Consider the following 26,612-nt stretch of genomic DNA (forward strand, 5'->3'; position numbering starts at 1 on the left):
TTTTTAATGCGGGGTATCAGCAAATTCTGTAAATTGTGATATTCTAAGTAAATAACACAAAGAGATATACATAACCTTCAGAATAACTTGTGAGGTAAAGCTGTTTCCCTCGTGATGCCCATGGATATTACAATTGTTGCAACTGACATCACACACAATATGAAATTATTTATTGTGCACTGTTGCAACATGTAATAAAGGGACATAATATGATTGGAAGGACTCCCATACGGCTGGTTCCCCTCTCCGAGCCCTAACAGTATCACACATAGTATCACAACGAGCGGCTTCAAAAATTACTTACCACAATTGACTGTGATCCTGGAAAGATTAACTAGGTAACTGCCTCAAAGAAGAGAGGATGCACGGGAAGCACATTTAATTGTTTCGCCATCACGAAGAATCAGCTATGCCTTCATAAGCATCAATTAATCAGGTGTATCCAGTACAGATCTCTGCCAGATAAGAGTAGGAAGGGTATGGCTCGGAGCGCAGAAAAATGAGGCTTACAGGGACGGCTGTACTAAAAACGCTCACAATTTTATTTTCCCATGAGACTGCGCTCCCTCTATAAGTTGCTCGTTAGTTTATTAGTTTGGTGTCGCAGCTGCCCTGCATGCCTCCTGCACGGTCCGGCTCGCTCCCCGCGGCGGAAGGGAGGAAATAAAACGCAAACTTCGGAAGCCCTTTGGGCGTCCAGCCGCAGCTTCCCGAGGGCTGCGCTGGCAGCACCGCCCCGTCCCTCCTCAGGCTCCCCGGGCGGAGCTCGCTGGGGCGGACGGGACCTGCCGCCGCGGGACGGGCTCCCCGAGGGTGGGACGGGACGGGCGGGGCTCGGGGCCGGGTGCCACTTGCCCCCTCCCGACGCGGCTCCCGCCTGGCACACTCCACCCACCCGCGGATACTTGGGCGCCCCTGGACGGGCCGCCGGCATTTCCGCGGTGGGCGGCCGGAGGAGGTGGCCCGGTGTGTCCCAGGCGGAGTGCCGTGGCCATGTCGCGGGGCCCCGCCGCGGCCGTGCGGCTCCTGGCGCTGCTGGTGAGTCCTGGGATGGCGCGGGGGTTCCCCGGTACCGGGGCGGAGGTTGCTGTGCGGGAAGAGGGGCGCGGGAGGTGGTACCGCCGCGGGGGGCTTGTGTGCGGCCGCCGGGGTGTGTTCCCGTCGGGGTTTGGCAGCCTTCCCACCACCGGCCTGCCTGTGGCTAGGAACGAGTTTTCTTCCTTTCTCTGGGAATTAGATAAAAGCCATCGCCGTTTGATTGTCCGAAAGCAAGTGGAGGTAGAAGATCCCGACAGGAACGGTATCTGGGATGGGTGGGGTTGCTGAGGCGCTGGGAGGAACAGGAATACAGTGGAAGAGTTCACATTATTGCCGTCTTCATGTTCAGCATATTATCTGTACTAGTAAATTGCACTACCTTTTTGAGGGAATAGTGCCAGGAAGGGAATACGAATCAAAAAGTTTAGAAGTCTCTATCGCCTTAGAGAAATTACTATCTTAATAATCCAAGACACTTCAGGCTTCCTGCCCCCCCCCGCCCTCACTATTTTTCAGCCATCAGCCTTAAGACCTTCCATCCTATGAAATACTTTTTCAGGCTAAAAGCAAGGGCTGTCACATAACACACTGAGACCAAAACACCTGGTTTGTTGGATTTGAAATGACGCTTTCTAGGTGTTTCTAGCTGGTTTACAGCAAGCTCTCTGTCAGAGAGCCTTTCCAGGCTGGCAGAATGCCTACGGAAGTCCGGCCGCCACCGCTCGCACAAAGGTGCAGGTGGAGGCCAGGCCCTGGGCTGTGCCCTGAGCTGCTGAGCAGGGATCAGTAATGGCTCATTGCATGGTGAGGATGGAAGGTGTTGAGGATTGGGACCTTGCTCCCTGAGCTTGAGGTCCTGCAAAATCAGATTTGTTATCTGGAGAACTGTTGTCTGATAACTTTGATATAGACATATGGTTGTCCACAAGTCAGCCAGCAACAGTTAACCCCGTTTTTTACAGCAAGCTAGGAGTTAGTTTGGTTGGAAAATGTTTAACTCTCATTTTGTCCAAAAGAACAATGGAAAAACCTGTGGAGTGCTACTTGTGCAAAAGTTTTCACCAGTTCTTTGTGTAATACCTGAAGCCACACCATCGTCCATTTTAATAGGCTTGCGCTGGCTCAGGATGCTGTTAGTTTTGCCTGAAGAAAATTATTTTTCTCAATTCTCATCATCCTCAGTCTCAGCTAAAGCTGGGGCAGGGTATGGTGTACTGAAAGTCAACTCAGTTTGATGCCTAAAAGCCTCATTGTTGAATAGAATATTAGAACAAATAAGGCTGCCTTAGTTGGTTGGTGTCAGAAGAGAGAGAGAGGCACTGCTGGGTTTTGCACTTTTGGTTTTTTGATTTACTTTTTTTTCCTGATCTAGACAGAGCCATTCATGTGGTAGAAAGTCAAGTTGCTTCTTCAAGGGTTTCAGATTAGTGTCATTTATTTCTTATTAATCTTAAGAAACTGCTGAAAAACAAGGCTAGTCTAAAAGTAGTGTCTTCTCAAAGCATCTTCTGTCTTAGACACAACAAAAATAGTAAGTTCTTCCTCTCCCAGTTTTTCCTGGAAGTATCTCTCGGTGCTCCCTCCCTGCCTGCAGGCTGCCTCCCTGTATCATCATTCCTGGGTACCACACAGAGGTCACGGCAGATTTCCCCTGGTCCCTGCCTCTGACCCTTTTCCAGGAACGTTTGGGTGTGCTGAATGGTAGTGCGCCCGAAGGGTTGGGCTTGACTTGGTGCATATCCAGGGCACACACCCAGAGCCATGGGCCTGCCAGGTGGGCATGGCTATCAAGGATTATTAGACTGGGAAGTTTCTCAGTCATTTCTAAAGAGGGTGGATATCATGTCTTCAAGAGAAGAAATCTTAGAACACTTCCTGCATTTGAGTGAGAGTTGACAGATGTATGAATCTTACTATGGGAGTAGCAAAATTTACTTATTCTCTGAATGTCTTCCTCAGATTGTACTTCATTGATGTTTGGGATGTTAGACGTAGTCTGGGTATGGTGAAATTCAGGCTGAGTACATTAGATCACTGCTGTAATGTCAGAGCCAGTAGCAGTTAATTTTCAGAAGTCATAGAAACAAGTTAAATAAAAAAATACCACAACATGATACTTAGTTTTACAAAGAGCAAAGGTGAGCTAATTGAAAGCAGCCCAGCTTCTGTTACCAGTAACATGTTGAAACATGGTAAAAGTTATTAACAAGCATCTGTGCATTGATTCAACATTTTAGTATTGTTCCAAAAAGCAGGGGAAAACAGCTATGGTGAGGTCTGAAGGCAGCTGAGAAATCCATAAGAACTGGTATTTTATCCATCCTATTGAACTAAAGTGGTGTGTAATTTTTGATACCAGACTTCAGAATAAAGTGAATCTGTCCAAGAGAGAGTAGAGGAAAGTGAAAAAATGCAATCTGAAGCCACAAAATCGTGCTTTATGATTTTTGAAGGGAAATTAAAGAACTGAGAACTGAGAAAAGACAGAAAATGTAAGTTTGAAGATACATGAAAGGTAATTGTGAAGAAAAGGGAATTGCATTGTACAGTGAGAGCATTGTCGACATCTCAATATAGATGTTTGAGTTTCTGTTATGGTAAATGGAGATGCAGAGGATGCTGAGTACCCCTGTTTGGTTGGATCAAATTGTACTTTCAAAGCAAATCTCCAGTGTGAATTTTATCTCTCCTGGGAGAGATAAAATATATGTTGGGAGATGCATCAATCTGCTTGTGGATGTTTGATCTGTGGGACCAGACTAATTCTATTCTGAAGGAAAACCATCAAAACACAGGTTGTGTAGTGTTGGGATCTCAGTGTCAACTTCTTTGATCTAGAAATTCTCCCATACTGGGCTTAGAAACTAAACATACTTAAAGTCAGTAGTGCACAGAGAGAAGTAGATATGGGCTGGTTTTGGGGCAAGTTGAACTGCACTTTATCTCTTTGTATCGGCTATATTTCTGTTGATTATAACAGAAGTTTAGGCACTTAGCTTTTATTTATACACATAAATTTGTGTGTCTTACTCTGAAACTGAATCTCACGCAAGCAGCAATATGGTCAACTTGCAAAGAGCTAAAAATTAGGATAATACAATGAAGATAAAAATTAACGAAGGCTTTCCATCTCTAAGACTATCTAGGCACCACCTTAGGTTAGTGAGGCTGAGGGACCTCCATCGCTCATTTTTAAGAACAGGATAAGCAGTTGTCAGGAAGCACTTGGGTGTACTTTGTCTTTCAACAGGGCCAGGAGATGTACTAGTAGATAACCTTGGATGGTCCCCCTTGTTTGCTTCTCTAAGGTCTTCACTTGTCCATCATCTTCAACACCAAACTGACTCATGGAAGGTACAAGCTCCAAATCTCCCAACACAGAGCATACAGGAAAGATCACATTTCTAGGAATTACTGTTTCATGGTGTAGTGAATGCAGACACATACCTTCTTGGTTACTCAGTCTTTATATCTTTACAGTTTAAGCTGTACGTTGAAACTCTGTCCTTCAGTCACTTCCTGACTATATATGAACAGGAATTTGGGCAAGAGCAGCCTTGCATGTCCTATACACAGCAGTCACTCCCTTCTTTCCCATGGCTTCTTGCTGATTACTGCTGCCATCCTGTAGTATTCCATTCCAATTTTGTTACTTCAGGCCTCACTTTTTCCACCTTGTGTTTTGTAACCATCCAGTTTTCTTCTGACAATGCATTCTCAGCTCTGTCATCAACAGGTGTCATCAGTAGATGTCTGGGTTTTGTGCCAAGGCTATGATTCACAACAAATGACAGACAGAGCTTTCCTACTCTTACTAAGCCATTTAACAGAAGGCAGCTATAGGGTATTATAAAAAGGGGAGAAATTCAGAATTTAATGCCTGTTGAATATGTGACGTTTCACTTGTCCTTGAAGAAAATGTCACTAAGAAGTGCTTTTTTTCCTATTTAAAATTTTTGGAACCTTTAAAAAATTTCAATAAAAAAATGTGAGATCCTTTTATATATTTGTTCCACATTTATTTATGCATCTTGTAAATAAAATTGCCGTTCTTAAACATTTTTTGTGGGTGTCTTTTAAGTCCCTTATGAGGCTCCGTGTGGACTACAGATTCAAAAGGGCAAGAGCAAAAGTATTTTTTACTATTTTAGCAGTAAACTACAATGTTTTGAAGCCATTTGCTACTGTGTAAACAAATTGATTTTTACTTTTACTTGTTTTAATGAAAGACTTTCTGTCTGTAATGACTGATGGAATTTTCTACACTTTCGTGATATGCATCTCAGTGGAAGATCTGCTTATTTTTGAACTTCAGACGCTTTTGTTTATACTGGATACTCTCGGGTTTCCAGTGCAAGGAAACTTCTCACCACATACCTCTTATGTTTATTCAGTATTGAGGTAGAAACGCTTCTTCAGTTTAACAGTAAGAACAACCAAGGATGTTTCCCATGACATCTTGACAATTATTCACAGAATCACAGAATATGCTGAGTTGGAAGGAACTCACAAGGATCATCGAGTCCAACCCTTAGGCCCCTCACAGGACCATCCCCAAGAGTCCCACCATGTGCCTGGGAGCATCATCCAAATGCTTCTTGAACTCTGTCAGGCTTGGTGCTGTGACTGCTTCCTGGGGAGCATGTTCCAACACCCAACCACACCTTTCAAAAGAGTTGTAGCTTCTGTTGGAATATCTTGACTATAAAGCAAAATTCTCCTGTCACTCTTGGTGGTATAATCTCATTCATGAAAATAAATTTTGGAAATCCATACAATTAATAAAACAAAATAAGACTAAGAATATTCATGACAACAGCTTGGTCTAAGGTGTAAGATCCTGTAGCCTTCATGATGCATATCCATTAGGGAACTTACTGCTTGCTAATTTTTGTCTTCGGAATATCATCATGGCTGGGCTTCGTGAACAAAGATTTGGGAAGGGCTCTACCCACATTTGTTACAGGCACGCTGGTGGCTAAAAAGGCCAATACGAGATAGACACGTCCGGTTGCAAAAGGCACAGCAGAAGAACTCCTTAGGTGGTATATTCTGCAAGACACGATTCTTTCTGCGTTGTCTTTTCTCCTCAAGAGTGATCCTGCGTGCATTCTCAAAAGCATCAGCAGCATTAGAGATGGTGTGTCTCCAGCCCTCCCGATTGGAGGCCAGAGTAGACCAGTTATGATGATCAATATGGCCAAAGATGAGATGTTGTTTCAGGGAGTCCTTGTATGTTCTCTTCAGGGCTCCTCTCATGTGGCAGCCAGTGGCAAGTTCACCATAAAGCAAGATCTTAGGGAGGCGGTGGTCCTTCATCCTTGAGACGTGCCCTGCCCAACGCAGCTGTGTTCTCAGCAACATGGCCTCGATACTTGTGACTCCCGCTTGTTCTAGAACAGATGTATTAGTCACATAATCTGCTTCAGAATATATACATTGGGAAAATTATCATTTGAAAAAGAGTTTTGTTGTGCAAGTTGAAACAGAATTCTACTGTATTGCTCAACACAGTCCACTGCATTGTGTGGAGAAGAGATAACATCTTTTTTAAAAGAAGAAACTGTCATCAATTCAGTAATCAAGGCTGAGTCAGAGGGAGGAATAGGCAAATAAGCAGAACCCAGTCAACAGACTAGAAACCAGTCAAAGAGAATATAAAGAAATACTCCTTGACTTATTTGGGTAGAAAATCACCTTTTCTGAACTTGCTTTGCCTTAGCAGTGGTATGCCTAAAAAAATAATCAGTAGGTAGTAATAGTTTTGAGAATAATAGCAGTATTCTCTACCTATACAAAGCACAGAAACTTGATTTGTAGGTTTCGTCTGCTGTAATAGCCTACGTTTTGTTGGTGCTGTTTCCCTACACCTACATTTTTTGCAGTTTGAGGGATGTTGGTACTTGCAGAGTCTTTGGTGCCTGGAGAGCGGACATAAACATGAGGTCTCTGGTAATTTGGCTGCGGCTCCAGTTCCTTCCAGCTGGAATTTGGCACCTAACTGAAGTGTAGCTGTCCTGGTGCCTGTAGAGGTGGGCAGTTGCAATACTGAATGTTGGCTTGTAAGGTTTTCGTCAGAGCAAGTGTGGTTTTCCTGCTAGCATGCACATGCCTCTGTCATGTTTAAATACATGATGCATGTATACCATTTATCCTCCCAACACGGTGCTAAGTCATGTTTTTTTTGGTTAGTCCTTGCCTTTAAATATTATTTATCCTGTTTTGTTCTCTGATGTGACTGGTAACCCGCCACAGCCGCAAATCCATGGTTTGCCCAGAAGAGGGATCTCCTCTGGAGTGCTGCTGTCAACTAGCACTTGTTTCGATCAATAGCAAATTCTCATCAGTTTGGAATAATGAAGTGTTATTTAGCACTAAGGAACGGCTGTTTGAAAACTACTATAAAGTCTACATTCCTTAGAAAAAAAATTACTAATTTCTTATAATCTGTTCCGTGATGGAAGAAAAGTGAAAAATTAATAATTATTTTATTATAGTATGTGTTTTTAATGTCAATGGTTATGGGTGAATTTTTCAGAAGCTGTTATGGGTAAATAATAAATATTAATTTATAGAGGTCAGAAGTCTTTTCCTTATGGCTTATGAGGGAGGTCATGTCAGTTAAGTTTTAGTAATGCTAAAGTGACATAGAATTAATAATGGTTATCATAATTACCATTGCAGATCTGTTTGAATTGTGGAAATGGACTCTACGTGAAGGTAGGATACAATGGAAAACTTTTTATTTATCTGTGCCCAAAGAAGTGTTCTCTGAGCAAAGTGACAAAGCCATGCCTTACTTCAGTTGACAAATATCTTGAATTTTACCATTTTCTGAAATGTGAAAGCTGCATAATGGATAAAGAAATGAAAGCTGACATTAAGTTAATAGACTCCTACATCCATCACACTAAGTGGCACTGAACTTTGAGAAAACTTCCCCTAAAATATTAAGTTTGTAAATAACATTTTTGAAGTCTGTAAATGAAAACAACCACTATTTTATTGCATATGTTAATTGGAAATGTTTCCAGATGTTAATTGGAAGTCAACAGAGACAGTAGAGACTAAGCTGGACAGAAGGATGATGGGTGTCATGCGGAGTGACAATGAGAGGTAGCTGAGCAAGGATAGCAGAGACATTTGAGTGAGTTGAACTGAGGCCTGATATTTCACATATTCTGTTTCAGAGAGAAGTTTGAGTACAAGGCAGTATTGGTGGGATGGTAAACACAGTGATAAGGAGAAATGGTGGTTCAGAACAACCTTAATGCCAAAATTTTTCCCACATCTGATGACTAGCATTGAAATCTTCCTGATCAGATGTATTTTCACCAACCCCTTGTCATGGGAACTTGCTCATATATTTAAAACATGTCTTACCTGCTTCTGTCTTGATTAAAAGACTAATGTAGTTTGCCTCTTCAAACAACTTGAGGAGCTCTTAGATTGTAACTGAAAAGGCTGATGCTGCTCCACAATTTTGAAGTCACTAGCTATTGGAAGTGCACAAGCTATTCAGAAGTCTGGGCTACAGCAGCAATAAAGCATTTATCTGAAATGGCTAAATGTAATGCTGACATTCAGTCTTGTTTTTTCACAGGTTTATAATCGAAATGACAGGAGTGGCATGCTGTCTCATCCCAATAGCCTAGTCAGGCAGAAGCGAGAATGGACAGTCCCTCCAGCCTTCATACGGGAGGAAGAGGACAATTCCTATAAGAATCCAATTGCTAGAGTAAGCCCAGAAAAGAGATTAATACGGAATAGATATAAAAACAGAGATTAAAATGTAAAATAAGGGTGTGGCTGCCCTAAAAACACATGCACAAGTATTTCTTTAATTTTAAAGGACTGTTGGATGTCAGTTGAATGTCACCATATTTCCTTCTGTTTCCTTCCTTCATCAAATGTATTACTTATGAAGCCTGATTTGGCTCAGTCTCATCTTTTCCCAGCCCCAGTTTTGATTAAACTTTTGGGAATGCAGTATCTTTGAGCTTTTTCACTCCACCACCCCTACTCAGCTGTGGTTGAACTTGGCAAGTGGGTCCCAAATATGCGGATGGTGATTGGGCAGGAGGGTGTAAATAGAGCATGATATTATATATGCCTAGTCTTTTAGGAAACAGAGCTAAAAGTGACCAAGGCGTTATCCTTTGTGCAAGAGTGATCTGCAGTTGGTTCAGCACCAGTGTTGAAACCTGGATGCACCACAGCTGTCACTTCAGCATACAAAGTGACTGCAGGTCATAGCTGGCTGTTATCCACTACTGGGGCTGCCCCTTGATGGTGGTGCTGGCCCAGTGCACATGTGCTTTTCCAAATGTTTTGGGTATTTTCTGACAGCAGGGAAAGGGTTTAATCTCTACTCTATGCAGCCTCCTCTACCTGTTCATCTCCAGGACTGACCGTTCTTCTTTACCCTATCACTTCTCCATTCTGGTCATATTCACTAGCTTAGATCTGATCTTCTAGGTCATCTCCCTGCTCCAGATGTTTCTCATTTCCCTGAACCGGATCCTCAAACAGAACATGCAGCTCTTCCTGCGTTCATCTCAACATCTCCACAGTCAAAGGAGTGCAGTGAAATGTGTTTAATATTTGCTTTTGTTTCCTCATTACAAAATAGCAAAAATATTTTATTGCGCTTTTATACATGGTTTTATTTACTGAGTGCTATTTAATCTGTTATATTCCTGCTAGATACATTCAGATCTTGAAGATACAGGGATAGTAGTAACTTACACTATATCTGGTCAAGGAGTAACAGAACCCCCTTATGGATTATTTGTTATCAATGGAAAGACTGGAGACCTGAACATAACAGGAAGGGTGGACAGAGAAAAGACTCCAATGCTCCTTGTAAGTTGAAAATTAATTTTTTCCTTATAAGTGCCCTCCTGTTCATTTTTTTACTTATTGTCTTCAAATGTGTTTACTTGAAATATTGTTAATATTTCTGGATATTTTTGTGTGTATGCATGCTTCTATTTCTAAGCATATGCTTATATAATGTCTAGATTTTGTTATATATAATATATGTATTTCTATTTTGCATATGTATTTATGTGTTTACAGTCACTCATTGGGTGTGCTTATTGTTTCTGTTTGTGTTATTATCAGCTCAGAGGTCATGCACTAGATAAGAATGGGGCAAAACTGGAAGAGCCAATAGATCTCCCAATTAAAGTTGTGGATATAAATGACAATTTTCCAGTGTTTTCACATGAAGTTTTTGTTGGTTCAATTGAAGAATTAAGCGAAACAGGTAACTTATTTTTAGATTTTTTTTTTCATTTAGCTTTTCTCAACACATGCAAGAGCACAGGTGAATATGCACTTCTCAGCAGTATATCTGCAGTAACAAGGGTACATTACCTTGCTGACATAAGCCAAATTATCCATGTCTGAATGCAAGCTTTTATTCAAGGCTAAGCTGTGTGGTATCATTAAGGGAGTCCACCTAAAGGCAACAGAGAACAATATTTCCTCTTGTGACACCTTTGGTTTGATATCAAAGCTTCCACAAATCCAGGAACCAGAGTCCTTCAAGAGGAATTGCACAGAACATGCAGTCTGCCTTCTGGCCTAGCAGTCACAGCCTATTTGGGAGGGACTTCACTCTGCCATGCTCATCCAAAGCCCTGCTTTGTCTATGGGCTGGAGAGGTATTTTGCTGTTAAACACATATGTCTGTGCCATAACCATTGAAGAACAAGTTAATACCCATTTTTCTATTGACATCAGTAAACATAAGAGCAACAGATTATTTCCAAGAAGATAAGAAAAGCTGGAATAAAACAATCTAATAAATACCTGACATTATATCCATTTCAGTGTCATGATAATTTGAAGAAACAAATTCTTGAGTAAGGTACTGAGTAACCTCAGCAATCTTTCAAGTCGGCAGCAGCTATATGTAATGGCTCTTTTCATGAATTCCCACTAATGTCAAAACCTGGGCACTGGACACTGAGGTACACACTTTCTCAGAGGACAAAACCCTGAGCCATGAGTTACAAAGGGATTGCACTGTGGGGACCACCATGTATTTTCAGTGAAGCTGTTGGAGGGCATCAATACAAAGCAATTGTATTAACAATGTTGAGGTAGAGGAATTATTAATGCTCCCTTTAGAATATTGTGTGAGGGAAATGTAGCTCATTTTCAAAAACTTATGCTTTCTGCTCTGTCAGGATTATTGAAAAAATTCAACCTGTTGTTTAATTAGTACATTGAAGTCTGTGAGTTACAGATATGTGGATACAATCTTTTTCTTAGCTGGAGGATAAACTTTTAACATGTGCAGTTTGGTTTTAGGAACACTTCTTCAGCTGTATTCATTACATAAATAAAGTCAAGAGCATCAGGCAGTTGTGTAGTTCATCTAACAAAATTATTTATTGTTGACATTACAATAAAAATATTTGCCAGTGCATGGTTGTATAAACAAGTACTGTATTTTGTTTTCTTTTTCCAGGTACGATTGTAATGAGGATAAATGCAACAGATGCAGATGAACCAAATAACCTAAATTCCAAAATTGCTTTCAGGATTGTGTCCCAAAGCCCTAGCGCTGCTTTCAGTATGGATAAGAATACTGGAGAAGTTCGAGTAGCAAAAATAAATCTTGACAGAGAGGTAAAAATCCCTCCCATTTTTATGTGGTCTTCTGGTGCCTGTTGTGTCACCAGCTCAGCCTACAGGGTAAAGAGCTGGCCCTCTTACCTTTTTTCACCTTCCTTGGGATTAAAGCTTTTTCTGGTTGATGCGTGTTTTTCAGGGATTGGGGAAGGAGGTGATGGGATTGAAGTTGTATTCCCCCATTACCTACCTAGGACAGCACCAGCCTGGTGGTTGTTGCTTTCTGTGCCTCCTGTGCAGTCAGGGCAGCAGTTACACAAAGCAAGGGGTCTTTTCTTTCTGCTGAAGAGCATATGGCAAACACAGTGCAGACCATCACCTGCAACGCTGCTGATTGCACCTGGATTTTTGTAGCCTGCTATGCAAATCGGGGTGCAAAGAATTAGGACAGGTGCTGCTGTGAAACAGCATTTGAAAGCCACGTGTTGCCAGCAATGTCACCTGTGCTTGCAGAGTTTTCCTTGGCCAGCAGATGGGGATGGGGATGTTAGCTCTGCAGCTGAGGGACACAGCTCTGCCTCTAGCCCTGTCCTGACATGCAGATGTCACTGGTCCTGTCCTTGTATACAGCCACTGAATTTTTTTTTTCCTTTTGCCATGTAAGTACAGTCTAACTCTTTGTGGGGAAGATGCAAAAGTCCCATATCCTTTTCAAAGCCTCAGTTTTACTCCAGCAGAGTCTGTCAAGTTAGTTGTGTGTGAGATGTACTTTAGATAGAGAGGAGTTATAATTGACCATGAGAGATATTACAAAAATGTAATAGAGATATTAGAGAAAAGAATTTTTAGCCTTGATTAAACACTTTTTTCTTACCATGACAGACACAAAGTAGCTATTCTTTGGTGGTGGAAGCAAAAGACCGTGGTGGTCAATTAGGTGGGAATGCTGCAACATGTTCTTTAGAAATCAAGATTTTGGATGTCAATGACAATCTGCCTGTTGTTGAAAGTCATACAGTAAGTACATTTCTCACAATTTTTGACTTGTTCCTACACCTGCCAATATCTTGTTGCTTAATATGACATTGTGCAAAATTTCTTGCACTGGTGAAATGGGGTAAATCATGACATCCTTTTAAAGAGTAGTTTTTTGATTGCAGTTTGAAGGAAGCATTGAAGAAAACAGAGCAAATGTGGAAATTATGAGAATAAAAGTATTTGACAAAGATGAAGAGTTTTCTGATAACTGGCTGGCAAACTTTACATTTGTTTCTGGCAACGAAGATGGGTTTTTCCGTATAGTAACAGATACCCAAACAAATGAAGGAATTTTGACTGTTGTAAAGGTTAGTATAGATTTTACAGATTCTTCTGTAATTAATAGAATAATTTATTCCATCTAAGTTGACAAAGAAACTATATATATTCAGTTAACATATAAAAATGTACATTTACATGGTGGACACTCCTCCTTTGTCATATTGTTTTTTATGTATTCAGTAATTCTATGCTAATTAATGTTTTTGTCCAGCTCTTCCATTTGCATGCTGTGTGATCTCCAATATATCTAGTAGGCCAGAAGTTCCCAGACTTCGCTTGTTATTTGGGCAACAGTGCTAACATACTGTAAACTTGTTGATGTATACATATTTAAAGAAATAAAATTTCTTTATTTCCCCTGGCCACTGATAACGTTGGAGGCAACACTTGAGCCATTGGCTACAGACTGTTTTATGAATATTCATAAGTTGAAATTATGAAACTATTTTCCATAGATGGAAATGTGTATTTTACAGATTTCACTTTCCCTTAGTCCTCAAGAACTGAAAATGCATGGTGCCTTAAGTACCTTTTTCTTTTCTTCCTTTTTCTTCCTTTTTTTAACTTTTTTTCTTTTTTCATTTTTCTTTTTTCTTCTTTTTCCTTTTTTTCTTTTTTTTCAGCTTTGATTTCCTTATCTGAAAGCTGCTAATTGTAAAAAAAAAAAAAATAATAATTGATGAGCATTATTAAGTAAATTCATTGGTTTAAAAAAAAAAAACAAAAAGTAAAATTGGAAGAGATAATTGAGCACTGATTCACTGCAAGTACAGGCAAAAAATATGGTAGGACTCCTTGCATGTACCTTAAATTAGTTTTAATTCAATAATATAAAGCCATGCTTATGGTGTCATCCACTAAAAATAAGAAGAGTGAGAGTAACATGTTAACAAACTTCTTCATACTGTAGCATCCTTACTGCTTAAATATCGCTTAAATACTTCCATTCTTATTACTTCAATAAAGATTCTACAGTATTATTTAAATATTAAATATATGCATGCTGTCTAGATATCAGATTCTGACAAATACCGAATTTTCTTTTATTTTTATTATTTTCTTTATTGCTCTAGGAGCTGGATTATGAAAAAATGCAAAGCGTAAACTTGGGCATTGTTGTTACAAACAAAGCAGAGTTCCACAAGTCAATTAAATCCAGTTACAAAGCACAAACAATTCCAATCAAAATTAAGGTGATTAATGTGCAGGAAGGCCCTGTGTTCCCTGGTGGCACAAAAATTATTGGAGCAAGTGAGAAACTGCAGATAAAACAGGTTATTGGGCAGTATCAAGCCTACGATGAAGACACCGGAAAAATAGCAGAGCGCATTACGTAAGGATTTTTTTTAGCCATCATAACTGAGTATGTTAGAAGTCACATCTTATTGTAAAAATGTGCATGTTGAACTGAAATAATTTCAAAGGCAAGAATTTTCTACTAAGCATAATTCACGCCTTTAAATCATTATCATCTTCTTCAGTATTCTATTATGCAATATTCTTTTGTAGTACATGGTGAGACGTGAGTGTTTAGGCTGAAGCTGTACATCCTTGCAGTGTTTGTCATGCCTGTCTACTTTCAAGAGTAGATTTACCCATCTGATTTCATTGTCTCCAGAAACATTAGGAAGAAATATGCAGAAACATCAATCAGTAGGACAGAAAAGGTGTACCATAGATATGTCTGCATGTGTGTGCTTGGATTTTGAATCATAGCTCTTCAGCTAGAATGTTATTGAATCACCACCATAGCTTTTACAAATGGTGTACAGCAGAGTTGCATAGCCCCTCTCTCCCATGCCCGTAGTACAGTGTCTCCTGGGTGGCTGATGCTCAGCTTTTGCTGAGAGCAAAGGTGGAGGGGAAGACAGTGACCAGCAGTGCAGCTCCCTCTCCTTTTTGGTCTTGCTCCCTGAGTGTACTTTGTGTAATCTCTCCGCACCTAAATCCTGGCTTTAGGGGAAAAAGCAGGTTTCAACATTCAGCATAGGTTTATAGTTGAAACCAATTACAGTGGCAGGAGCATCAGACCTCAGACCTAGAGATTTGATCTCTGCTTTAAATGAAGAGTAAGCATACTGTAAAGATGTTTTTTCTGATGGTGTTCGTTTTCCTCATTATAACTGTGTACATCTTTATATATGATTTTCATCAGATATGTGAAAGGAAGAGATCCAGCAAACTGGATCACTGTAGACTCAGTCACAGGTGAAATCCGACTTGCTAAAAAACTCGACTACGAATCATCTCATGTAGTAAATGGCACTTACACTATCACCATGTTGGGTGTAACTACTGGTAAGTTGAGAGGGTTTTCTTTTCACCTTAATTGATTTGTTTGCCTTTCTATAACAATAGTTGGTTTAGTCTGCCTGTCTTTAAAGTTAGGCACGAAGTGCAGTTTCCCATAGGCTGTGTATTCAGAGGAGAGACACGGGCAACACATTACCATGGAATGGGTTCCCATAGTGCCTGTTTCTCCTCTTTGGCTAGATGAAGGTGAATGTTTTGTAAAAGCTTTGCGAAGGTAAGTTTGATAGGAACATCCCTTGTGAAGGTGGATATTGCCAATATCTCAGTATGCCAATTAGCAGACTTCATAGTCTCAACTTTTCTTGACTACTAAGCAAGAAAGAACTTCCCTGAACTTCTTGTGTATGTAATTGAAATTCTCCATTTATAATCTACATGTTACTTTGTAACCATACAGGAAATTTTTTTAAAGTTAAAATAATTTTAAAGTTAAAATAAAACAACTTGCCTTCATAAGAACTTTGTCAATATTTTTTATTAACATTAGGAATGAAATACTACTCTCATAAGCTCCATGGAGAGCTCTTTCAACTTACTTCAGTAATGTTGGTGGTTTGGAAAATATTAAGTTTTTTATTTTAAGATTTAATTTTTTGCACAAATCAATTTAATTTTTCTTATTTTAAAATTATAGATTCTCCTAAGAAAACGGTCACTGGCACAGTTGTCATTCAAGTTCAAGATGAGAATGATAACTGCCCAGTTATTGTGAACCCTGTGCAGACTGTGTGTTCAGATGCAAAATTAGTTGATGTTACAGCTAATGATTTGGATGGTTACCCAAATAGTGATCCCTTCAGCTTTACTGTCATTGATGAGCCAGAAGGAACAGCAAAAAAATGGATAATTGCATCCAGAAATGGTAAGAAGATGTATTTTTACTTTCAGTTCTTTGGAGTCCTGGTGTTGTAATTTATTAATTCCAGGCAAACTGACAGTTTGGCTGATTCAGACAAAAAAAACCCTATATATGGAGTCAGGCATTAAGACTATCACTTGCATTCTGCTCCCTTCTCTCCAGAGGTTATAAAAGCAGAGTCATGTTCTCTGGGGCATGTTGCCTTCCCTCAGCTGGACCATCTTTTCCTGGCTTGATGCCCCATATGAGGTAACCAGGATTTCATAGCTAATGCTGGGATCAAGCTATCCCCATCTTATCACAGAAAGCATGCAGTTGATGGAGGATGGTTTTTGTTAAAACTGAGCTTGGAGGTGTGATTGTGTTACTGGCTGCACTTGCTCTAATTTACAAATAAATAAATCTGTCTGCACAGTGAACCTCGAAAAGGAGAAATACAGTGTAACCTGTCTAAAGATTGTCCAGCATGATAGGAACAAAAGCAAAGCAGAAAGCATAAATAATTTTAACAAGTATTTCAAAATTAAATGAACATTTTCTTATATTTCCATTCATATCAGCCTGAAAAATGCTCAAAGGAGCTACTGCTTCAGGTAGATTCAAGGCACCAGAAAACAATTTGTTTCCTTCTCAAACTCATTATTCTGCCCTCTGCAATCCTACACTGCAAAGCAATCAGCAGAGGCATCCTAATGGCCAAGTTTAGGACCAAGAAAGAATCTTAGTTTTCATCACCTTGCTTGCAGCCAGACTAGTAGTAATTGTAAGGATCACAGCTTTTCCAAATAGGGTAGCGTTGGCAGCTGGGAACATCATCTGGACATAGACAGCAAGCTGTTCATGAGCCAGCAGTGTGCTCTTTTGGCCAAGAAAGCCAATGGTATCCTGGGGTGCATTCGGGAGAGCATTGCCAGCAGGTCAAGGGAGGTCCTGCACATCCTGCCCTTCTACTCAGCTGTAGTGAGGCCATATCTGGAGTGCTGGGTCCAGTTCTGGGCTCCTTGGTGCAAGAGAGACATGGAGCTTCTGGAGCAGTTCCAGCAGAGGGCAACAAAGGTGATTAAGGGACTGGAGCATCTCTCTTACAAGGAAATGCTGAGAGATCTGGGCCTGTTCAGCCTCAAGAAGAGACGACTGAGAGGGGCCCTCATCAATACCTATAAGTACTTGAAGGGAAGGTGTCAGGAGGGTGGGGCCAGGCTCTTCTCGGTGATGCCACCCACTAGAACAAGAAGCAATTGGCAGAAACTGATTCACCAGAAGTTCCACCTGAATATGAGGAAGAACTTCTTTACTGTGTGGGTGACCGTGCACTGGAACAGACTGCCCAGAGAGGTTGTGGAGTCTCCCTCGCTGGAGATATTCAAGAACTGTCTGGACACAATTCTCTCCCATGTGCTCTGGTATGACTCTGCTTGAGCAGGGAGGTTGGATCCGATGACCCACTGTGGTCCCTTCCAATGTTACCCATTCTCTGATTCTGTGATCTCCTGCCTAGTTGGGCCTTGACATGACACAGCCACAGGAGCAGGTGTTATGTTGGCTCCCTGTTCTCTGCCTGTGGCTACAATAGATTAATCTCCTAAAGATTGAACCTGGGTTTTTTTGGGTTCAGCCTTTATCTATCTGGATATTGTGTTTGATACTATATAGGTGATTGGATTGGACTTCCATAGTAAGTCTCTGGTGGTGTGAAACTTCAAATTTATGTGAGGCTGCAAGCGAGCATGGCTGCTTTGTTACCAGCATGAATTACTTGATAAAAATGAAAGCACATGTACTGTAAATAGCAGCAGCTAATTAAACTTAATTCCGTTGCATTGGCTAGAGGGGCTTTGTTGGGAGACTGTGAAGGGGTTTTTTTTACTGAGTTTATGGGAGTCAATTTTCTCTCCACTCATTTCTTGTATTTTCTTTTTATTTAACCCCACCCCTGGCCACTTCTGCCTCAGACACAAGCATACAGCTGGTACCACAAAACCTGAAGCCAGGCAGAACTGAAGTTCCCATCTTAATACAGGATTTCCAAGGCCTCAGCTGCGCTGCACCACAGTCTTTGCAGTTGACTGTTTGTGAGTGTACAGATGACGATGTGTGCCAAGAGAAGTTTATTGGGAATAAGTCAGTGGGTCTGGGACCAGCAGCAGTTGCACTAATCATCTTGGCATTTTTACTTTTGCTGTGTAAGTAATTGTTTCATATTATCTCAGAAGTACTGTAAATATGGTCTGCAAAGCATCAGGAAAGAAATAGTCCAGTTCCCAAGTTTTAGCATCTCGATATATTCTGTGTAAACTCCTAGTCTTGTGGGAAGTCATGGCAGATCCCCAACTAAATTTTGGTGATATCAGCGTTTCAACCTCAAAGGATTTCAAGCTGTGCATTTTAAAATTAATATGAACAACTTTAATATTTGTTTATGGTGCTGTAAATAACAGGTGGGGAAGCAGTGAGGAATCCTTTTGGTGTTCCCACGTGTCCCCAGGTGAGCCCTAACTCTTCCTACTCAAACCACAGTGCATTCTCCACTCTCTTCTCTGTCACTGCAGGTCTGCTGCCTTGCTCAGAGCAGCATGTGATGTTGTTCTTTAATGAGACAAAATAGAAGCTCGAAATAAGAGATGAATACTTGTAGTCAGGGTATGGCCATATGTAGCAGTGCTGCATTTAAACTCACAATAATTTATTGCTTGTGCTGGCAGCAATCTAACTGTGATAAAACAAAGTTCATGCCACAGGAATAATATGCTCCACTCCTGAAAGTGGGTTATTTTGAGTTCCCCGGGCAACACTCTAGCCAAGTGAAAGGAGTGGTAAGGTGGAATTTACGTGATGCCATGTTGTTATCTAGTAATAAAAGAACGGGAGGAGTTAGAAATGCTGAGGTTGTACAGTCATATCAGGGCTTGGGTTTGGTATATGAGATCTTTGATAGAAGTGTATCTACCTACATGTGTGGTTATCTGCAGGATTCAGGCCCTGACGTGTTAATTGTCAGTTTACTCTCTAGGAAACTGGCCTGGCATATGTTTCTAGTAAATGCCTTTTTTGGGAACCTGTCTTTAGTCCTTGTCAGCCCTCATACTGATCACTAGCTCATTAAAGATACATTTAGACATGGGAGCTGGCCATACTTATACTGGCTGTTAGTATGCTTAAGCGCTAACAATCACATAGTTAATGGCAATCTTCTGTTTCCCTATAGTTATTCCACTGTTACTGCTGCTGTGTCCTTGTGGCTCGGGAGCAGTAGGATTTGGTGGAGCAAAAACATTTGCTGCAATACCAGACTGCAGTGAAGCAATGCTGCGTCAGTGGAACAGCGAAGGAGCAGCTCCTGAGGAGAAGGCATGTATCCCTGATAGCATTTCTCTTTGATTTCTGTTCCACTGTTCATTTTGGCACTTGATGCCTTTTCCACATCACAGGCTGATGTTTTAAAGCTCTACAGAAGATTTTAGCAACACATGAACATTAATTAAAATTAACCCTGTGAGGCTCAGCGAAGGATGTGTGGAAGATGGATTCCACCAGCAGCTGTAGAAAAAGCAACCATAGCACTTTCCATAGGGAAAGCAATCAAGCAAATGTTGATGGTATCTGAGCAGAAGATAGGACTGTGGGAAAACCATCAAATCTATAGAGAGTGAAACATTTGCATTTGCAAGCCTGGAATGTTCTTCACCCCTCTGGGAGCATGGTAAAGCAGAAAGAGAATGGGTTATAAAGCTTAGCTGCTTCTTGTTGGTTTAAAGTTTAAGACTGTGATTTAAATTACTTCTCTGTGTATTTTCTAAACAGAGGAAACTCTTAATTAAAAAAGAGAAAGGCAGAAAAAAAGTGCAAACCTGCAGAGGGAACAGTGAATGCCAAGGGAAGTTTGCCTTTTGTTGTTATGCTACAAAACAAAGTTTTCCAAAAAAAGGGCATGACACTGACATGCTTTTGCACAATAACAAAGAAACAGAGGGTGAAAGACTTTGATTTAGGCCCAATGCTCACACCAAATTCTTGTTAAAAGATAATTAACAGGGAAGCCAAACTGCTAGGAAAAAACAAAGGGGCAGCCTTTTTTTAGTGTTTTGGTTTTTGTTTTGGGTTTTTTTTTACGCTTTCAATCCTCTAAGTTTCAAGAAAACAGTGATCTGTAGAAACATTGCCATGATCCTTCTTGGGAATACAGTTGTGGAAGCTGCACCCTGTTTCAGGACGCCTTTCACTCTTTGCAGCAACACGTATAAGTGCAAATTCAAACAAGTCATAAGACAGCACCCTCCCAGGTCCCACCCAGCCCCACTCTGGTTTGGTGAGTTCCATGTGCTAGACAGCGAAGCTTTCATGTCACATCTTAATTTGTCTTATTTATGTAGCCAGTGCTAAGCTTCATTCCACCCACTGCACTGGGGAACTCAAAAGGAGCAACAACAGCAGCGGCAGCAGCAGCAGGAGGAGGAATGAGTGGAGGCGAAACTGTAACAGCAGCAGGCAGCTCTGTCTCTCACGTGGGAGAGCATCACAACACTATAACCAAGGAAAGATGGGAAGAGCAAAGACATCTTCTTTCCAGTGCCGAGCATGGAGCCATGGCAGCTGGAGCGGCTGAAGGCATGGCAGGTATAGAGGGCAAGACAGTGGTGTCTGGAGGAGGACTTGCAGTGGGAGCGGCAGGAGCTATGAATGAAGAATTTTTAAGAGACTACTTCAATGACGTAAGCATATGACACAAAAATAACAGTATTTTGATATTTACACTTAGCATTGTGAAATTTTGTTCATTTTACTACAAACACAGATGAGTAGATAATTGTGTATAAACAGTCTTGATACAGTGCCCAATGTTGTATGCATGTGGAGTCAGGGGCATTAAGGATTTTTGGATTAGCCTCATGTGCAAGGCTTAGAGCATGACAGTGCTCGGTTTTATAGCACTGAGTGCTTGCAAGGTGTCCCACAAATAGACCTTCCTCTCAAGGAAGGTTCTTTGGAATGGGATCCAGGAGGCCATTGCCCAGGAAAAAGCCAGGAGAAAGGCTAGATGATCTAAATCTCAGGGATTTAGGCACATTAATCTGGCCTGTAGGAAGGCACCTGTGACTCATCATGAGTCAGAGCTACAAACTTTACCATGAAGCAGGTTTTGGAAAGATAAGCTAAAGATGTCAAACGTCAGAGGGTGGGTCTGCCTTTTCAAAATAGCTGACTTGCTGTTTGCCCAACAGCCTGGGTAAAGGGCCATTCATCAAAAGCCTGTAAGGCACATGTTGCAATCTCTTTTTTCCTTTTTTTTTTTTTTTTATTTACTGACCTAACCATTGGCCAATAGGCTGTTCCTACTCATTGCAAGTATTCCTCTTTGTGTAATGCACATCATTAGTCTTTTGGCTGGTGATCTCCTTATAGTGAAAGTTTCACTTCCATACCTGTACAAACACATTCCAGCTGGCTGGTGATGTGGTTTTGCAGGGGAGTAGCTGTTCAGATTTGAATCACCACCTCAGGCCAGGGAAGAATTTGAGCTTTAGATACTTGTACATCTTGAAGTGCTCTAGCTGCTGGTATTCTGGGTGAACAGACACAACAGTAGCAATCTGCTTTCCTTCCAGTCTTTGTGCTTCCTAATATTAAGACATACTTTAAGCATAGCTGCCTGATGAAGTCCTGCAGGACAGAAATCATACTCAATATTCTGTACAACTCCTGTGAGGCTAAAATATCTCAGATTATGAGGGTGCAGAAACAGACAAATAACCAAACCAAATAGTTTCAGATGTGTGCTAATTTTTGTAGCAGAATCTTGGTTTGTGTGCCTACTCCCAGAATCAAATGCAAATATACGTATAGTTGGTTTGGGTCTGGATATATACCACATTACACATATGCCTGAGCTAATATGAACTCTAGAACATAAAATGTGGCAGAAGAGTGGTTCTGAGCACAAACCAGGAACCATAATATAAAGCTGGTTCAGCAGGCTCAGAGGATTTGGCTGTCTTCACTTCTAGAATTGGAGCTGACACACGCATGTACACAGATATTTGTGCTAGCACCACAGCAGCTCCATTGCAGACACTGCTTTCAGATGGAGCTGACCCTGTAAGCACTGTAGTCAGAACACATGAGCCCTCTGTGTTGCCAAATGTCCTGCATAGTCTAAGAATTAACATGATGAGTCCATCATGTATGAGACTATGTATCCATACTTACCAATCCATTCGACTTTTTGATTTGTTTGCTGTTGGGCATCTTGGGTGTGATCCTGGAGGCTGTGCTAGTGCAAAGGACCATGGCAGGTGAGAACATGTCAGCATGTACTCATTAAATGTTTGTTTAAATGTTAGAATACTCTCAGGCATGCTATCAGGATTCTTTCACAAACACCTAGTTAGAGGTGAAGTTCATTCACTGACCAAAGTTAAAACAATCTCTTAGCGAATATGGAGCAGTATCACAAATGGCACAGCTACTGGAAGGAACAGCAGCAGGTGGTGATAGTATCAATGGTTTTCAATTTAATCTCAGATTTTTCTTCTCATCAAGTGTGCTTTCAAGTTCAGACCAACTTCAAAAAAAGTGGCCCTCATATGGTTGACACTTTCTGGGGGTTCAGTTAATTTTTTTAACCAAACATTCCTGATTTTTCAAAATTGTTATGTATAGAGCTGACATTGATGAACTTTTGCTTGCTTTTGTTTTCTGTCTGTAGAAAGCTGTCTCTTTTGCGGATGAAGATGAAGCACAAGCTGCCAAAGACTGTCTCCTGGTTTATTCCCAGGGAGAATCAGGCTCCCCTCATGGCTCCGTCGGCTGCTGCAGCTTTATTGAGGGGGATCTTGATGACCATTTTCTTGATGATTTAGGAGACAAATTTAAGACTCTAGCAGAAATATGCATGGGCAGACAGATCAACATGAAAGATGGTGGTTCCAGGAGTGAATCAGGTTTCAGTCTTAATGACACAAAGTCGCAGTTCTTAGATCAGCAAAATGCTTCTATCTCTGAACAAGCCTTTGCCTTGGGCAGTCATTTCCAGCCCGCCCCGCCAGTGCACACAGGCAGTGGCACAGGAGAAGACACCTTGTCCAAGGAAGTGGTCACAGAAACAACCTTTTCATCCCGTTCTGGGCAGCACAATGCCCAGCCCCTTCCCACAGCCCACGCGGAGACCAATGTCAGCATGACGCAAACATCCTATTCTGTGGGGGCTCCTGCCCACCCGGCTGGTGTCTTTCTAGACCCCCAGTTTAAGGAGAATGTAGTGGTGACAGAGAGAGTGCTGGCACCTGCATCGAGCATTCAGAGTATGGTAAAAATCCCTGATTTGCCACATGGAAGTAATGTGGTGGTTACAGAGAGGATGGTGAAGTCGGCAGGTGCAGGGCCAGGAGCGCTGATGGTTCAGGATCTTCCCGACTCCAAGTATGTCGTGGTGAGGGAGCGAGAGAGGGTACTTGTGCCTGCTGCAGAGCAGGGCTCACTCAGCTTCCCCACTCCAGCAGAGGAACACAGCATGGTAGTGAATGAAAGGGTGGTAACAGCCTCAGGGCTGCAGAGCAAAGCTGAACAGGCTGCAGGTGCCAGCTTAGGAAGGCAAGAGCATGTGTTGATTACAGACTCTCCACTTAACCTTATGGGCTCCAGCTTAGAAGGGCCATCTCCTGCCAGTGCCACACTGAGCAAGTCTTCCAGGGTCACCAAGTACAGCACGGTGCAGTACACTCGCTCATAGCTTGGCTCCTCACAGGGGTGACAGTGTCCGGCACCCTTGTGTCTGTATGTGTCTTGCCTTGGGCTCTTCCATGAGATCTGAATTTGCTGGAGCTTCCAAAATGACATGTACTCACTTGCACTAGTTTGTATAAATGTGGATTATATGACCAGGAAGCAAGTAAGGAAATCTACTGTTACTATTATGTAACATTGGCAGCAATGCTTTTGAAGTGGGAAGATGTGGAAAATATATTTTTTTTCTTGTTTGCTATATTTATAATTGCTTTTTATTATTCAGTTAGTGTAATAATACCACATTACCAGAGCTGCATAATTACTGAAAACCATGAAAAAAATCTCAAATCTAGTGATGGATAGTAGCATGCAAAGCACAAGTTAGGTTTCTGAACTGCTCTTGAGTGTATCTGCTGAAGTCCTCCCACGAGGTGAATTAATTCTCATTTTGTGTTTGCCACCTATTACCTTGTGGGCCAGGGAAGCTTCTGAGCTGCAGATCTCTGCACCTTGGTGACTTGCTAAGAAATCTCTCGTCCCTGAGAAGCCCAGGCCACCAACGTCAGTACATCTTCAGTGGTGTGTTGATCTCCTGAAGGGATGTCACAACTTCGGGTTATCAGCATTTGTAACTTAAGCAATCAATGCTTGCACATTAGCACAGGGGTTAGAGACAGCAAGTAGCAAAAAAGCTGAACACCACAATTTTTTTGTCACCTCAGTGTAAGAATTCTATTACTTGGTGTAGGTCTACACTGACATGGACAAGTAAGCATGGACAAGTACATTTTTCACTGGCTCCTAATTGGTCCTTTATTTAACATATGAGAAACAGCTAAAACTTACCTTACCTTTAGAGGCAGAGATTCAGACAGTGGCTTTGCTAGCAAAGGTTATGGCCCTTAGACATCTGTAGGATCTTATTTACAAGTGCAATTAGGTATTTGCAATTCTGTCTGTGAACTCTCAGATGCAGAAGTGCAGCCTGGTATATATGAGGTTCCACTGGTTCCAGTACAAGAGCTCAGGTGGCCTTTATAGTGCTGAGTAATGGCAGCTTTATTTGGCTCTGACAAGACAAGAGAAAGCTCCCTTTAGGTCTACAACACTTGAGACTACTTTTATTTCCTGGAAGTTTATGTGGTAAAAGCAGAAGACAGTACTGCACTGTTTGGCAGTATGTATATATGCACATGTAAATATTTGTATGCTGTTTGCAACATTTAAAAGTTAATTTTATAAAGAAAAAACTGTCATATACTCCTCATGTTTTCTCAGAGTAGATCAGGTATTGGTACTGTGTTTATCTCATACCTGTGAAATCAGCAAGGTGGTCATATGGTACTGCAAATCCTGTGGATCTGCAGAGCTTTCAGGTTGTCTCCATCTCTCCTGGAGTTTTCCTGCAGCTGCAGTGTTATGTTTTCCACTGATATGTTTTGCCTTTGACTAGAAATGCTTTCGGTGTGTTTCATTTTACTAATAATGATGTAAAAGTTGCTTCAAAAACATAAACATATAAACTAGGAACCATGACTATGCTCAACATGTCAGATGTGCCATTATATGAAGTAGAGTAGTATTTCCAAACAAATCAAACTACTTTCTTGCTTGGACCTTTGGTTATTTCTCTCTTACACTTCGTTTTTAAAATATGTGTATTTACTTTTAAGCAAGCCTGCGGTTCTAAGTGGTCACCACTTTCCTGACTCTCTAATGGAATATCTCTGTGGGTTTATGCAATCTTAAAATAAAGGACTCTACTGTATTTTTTGGTTCTTCATTCAGGCAGCTACCCCAGTTAAAACACTGACATTCCTATTACAAATAAAGAGTTTAAAGATGGAATGAGAACTGGGATTTCCCAAACAGCCTGAAGGAATATATGAAAGATGCAGATGTAATAAAAGTTGGTGTCCTGCTAACTTAGAGATTCTGAAAAAACTGTGAATTCTGCCTTCTGGTTAAGTGGACTAAATTCTATAATAATTTGATGCAAGACAACAGCATTCTAGGCACAGTTTTACTGGGCTCTGAGTCAAACTCTTCTGATCAGTTTATACAGACAACATGGCATAAAATATTGTCTCGGTTTTATAGTTGTTAACACATGCAGTTGTTAACATCCAGAAGAAGATGTAAGAGTCACAACTGTGTCACAGAAATCCTGGCTTCCCTGTGTATTGTTTATATATAAACCTTTATCACAGATCTGCTTGTGCTGTGAAGAGTCTATTTGAATAGATTCATTAAGAGCGAGTCTCCATTATTTCACTTAGTCTTGTACCAAGAGTTCAGATGCTATCAGCATGTGCTAATGCTGGCAGAACATCCATCAGATTAAGTCACTTCTAATAGAACTGTGTTTTGTAAATGATGGTGAGTGGTGGGAGGAATGTACAGACCCAAATTAATGGAAGTGCCTGGTTAGCATCTGACTACTAGATAACCCTGAGAGGGGAACTAGCCCTAGACACTTATCTTTGTGAAGATGCCTTGTTCTGACTTCAAAAGGAAAAACAAGGTCTGTAATTTTCTTATCTAAGAATAAGGGAGCACAGTTACACTGAGATGCCAGCATGACACGGATTATATCCATGCTGCTCTTCCGTGATTTATAATAACTGTGAATCCTTGCTAAGTATGTTGGACTCCATAAATATGAACCAGCCTGCCACAACAAGGATACAGCATGCATCCTGCATACCCACAAGCAAGTATTTCCTGTGTCATCCCTCAGAGCCAGGCTAGACTTTGCAGGACAGGGCAATCT

General features: G+C 41.1%; 1 protein-coding gene across 1 annotated transcript; it reads left to right on the plus strand.

Annotated features, from left to right (window-relative positions):
* Positions 1 to 832: 832 nt before the first annotated feature.
* On the plus strand, positions 833 to 26,612 carry DSG2 (desmoglein 2). Its single transcript, XM_051774823.1, has 15 exons — positions 833 to 1,038; positions 7,723 to 7,758; positions 8,642 to 8,776; positions 9,745 to 9,903; positions 10,165 to 10,309; positions 11,522 to 11,682; positions 12,508 to 12,642; positions 12,786 to 12,971; positions 14,019 to 14,278; positions 15,101 to 15,243; positions 15,893 to 16,120; positions 18,070 to 18,300; positions 19,323 to 19,469; positions 20,492 to 20,826; positions 22,821 to 26,612. The coding sequence occupies exons 1-15, from the start codon at positions 994 to 996 to the stop codon at positions 23,841 to 23,843; spliced, it is 3,369 nt and encodes a 1,122-aa protein (XP_051630783.1). The 5' UTR covers positions 833 to 993; the 3' UTR covers positions 23,844 to 26,612.

The sequence above is a fragment of the Manacus candei genome, unplaced genomic scaffold (assembly GCF_025592945.1).
Source record: "Manacus candei isolate 608988 ecotype Guabito, Panama unplaced genomic scaffold, ASM2559294v1 h1tg000008l, whole genome shotgun sequence".
Classification (NCBI taxonomy): Eukaryota; Metazoa; Chordata; class Aves; order Passeriformes; family Pipridae; genus Manacus; species Manacus candei.

Coding starts and splice junctions, on each gene's coding strand:
- DSG2 (XM_051774823.1), top strand. CDS start 994: ATGTCGCGGGGCCCCGCCGCGGCCGTGCGGCTCCTGGCGCTGCTG. Junction 14,279..15,100: donor AAAATAGCAGAGCGCATTAC/GTAAGGATTTTT, acceptor GATTTTCATCAG/ATATGTGAAAGGAAGAGATC. Junction 15,244..15,892: donor CATGTTGGGTGTAACTACTG/GTAAGTTGAGAG, acceptor TTAAAATTATAG/ATTCTCCTAAGAAAACGGTC.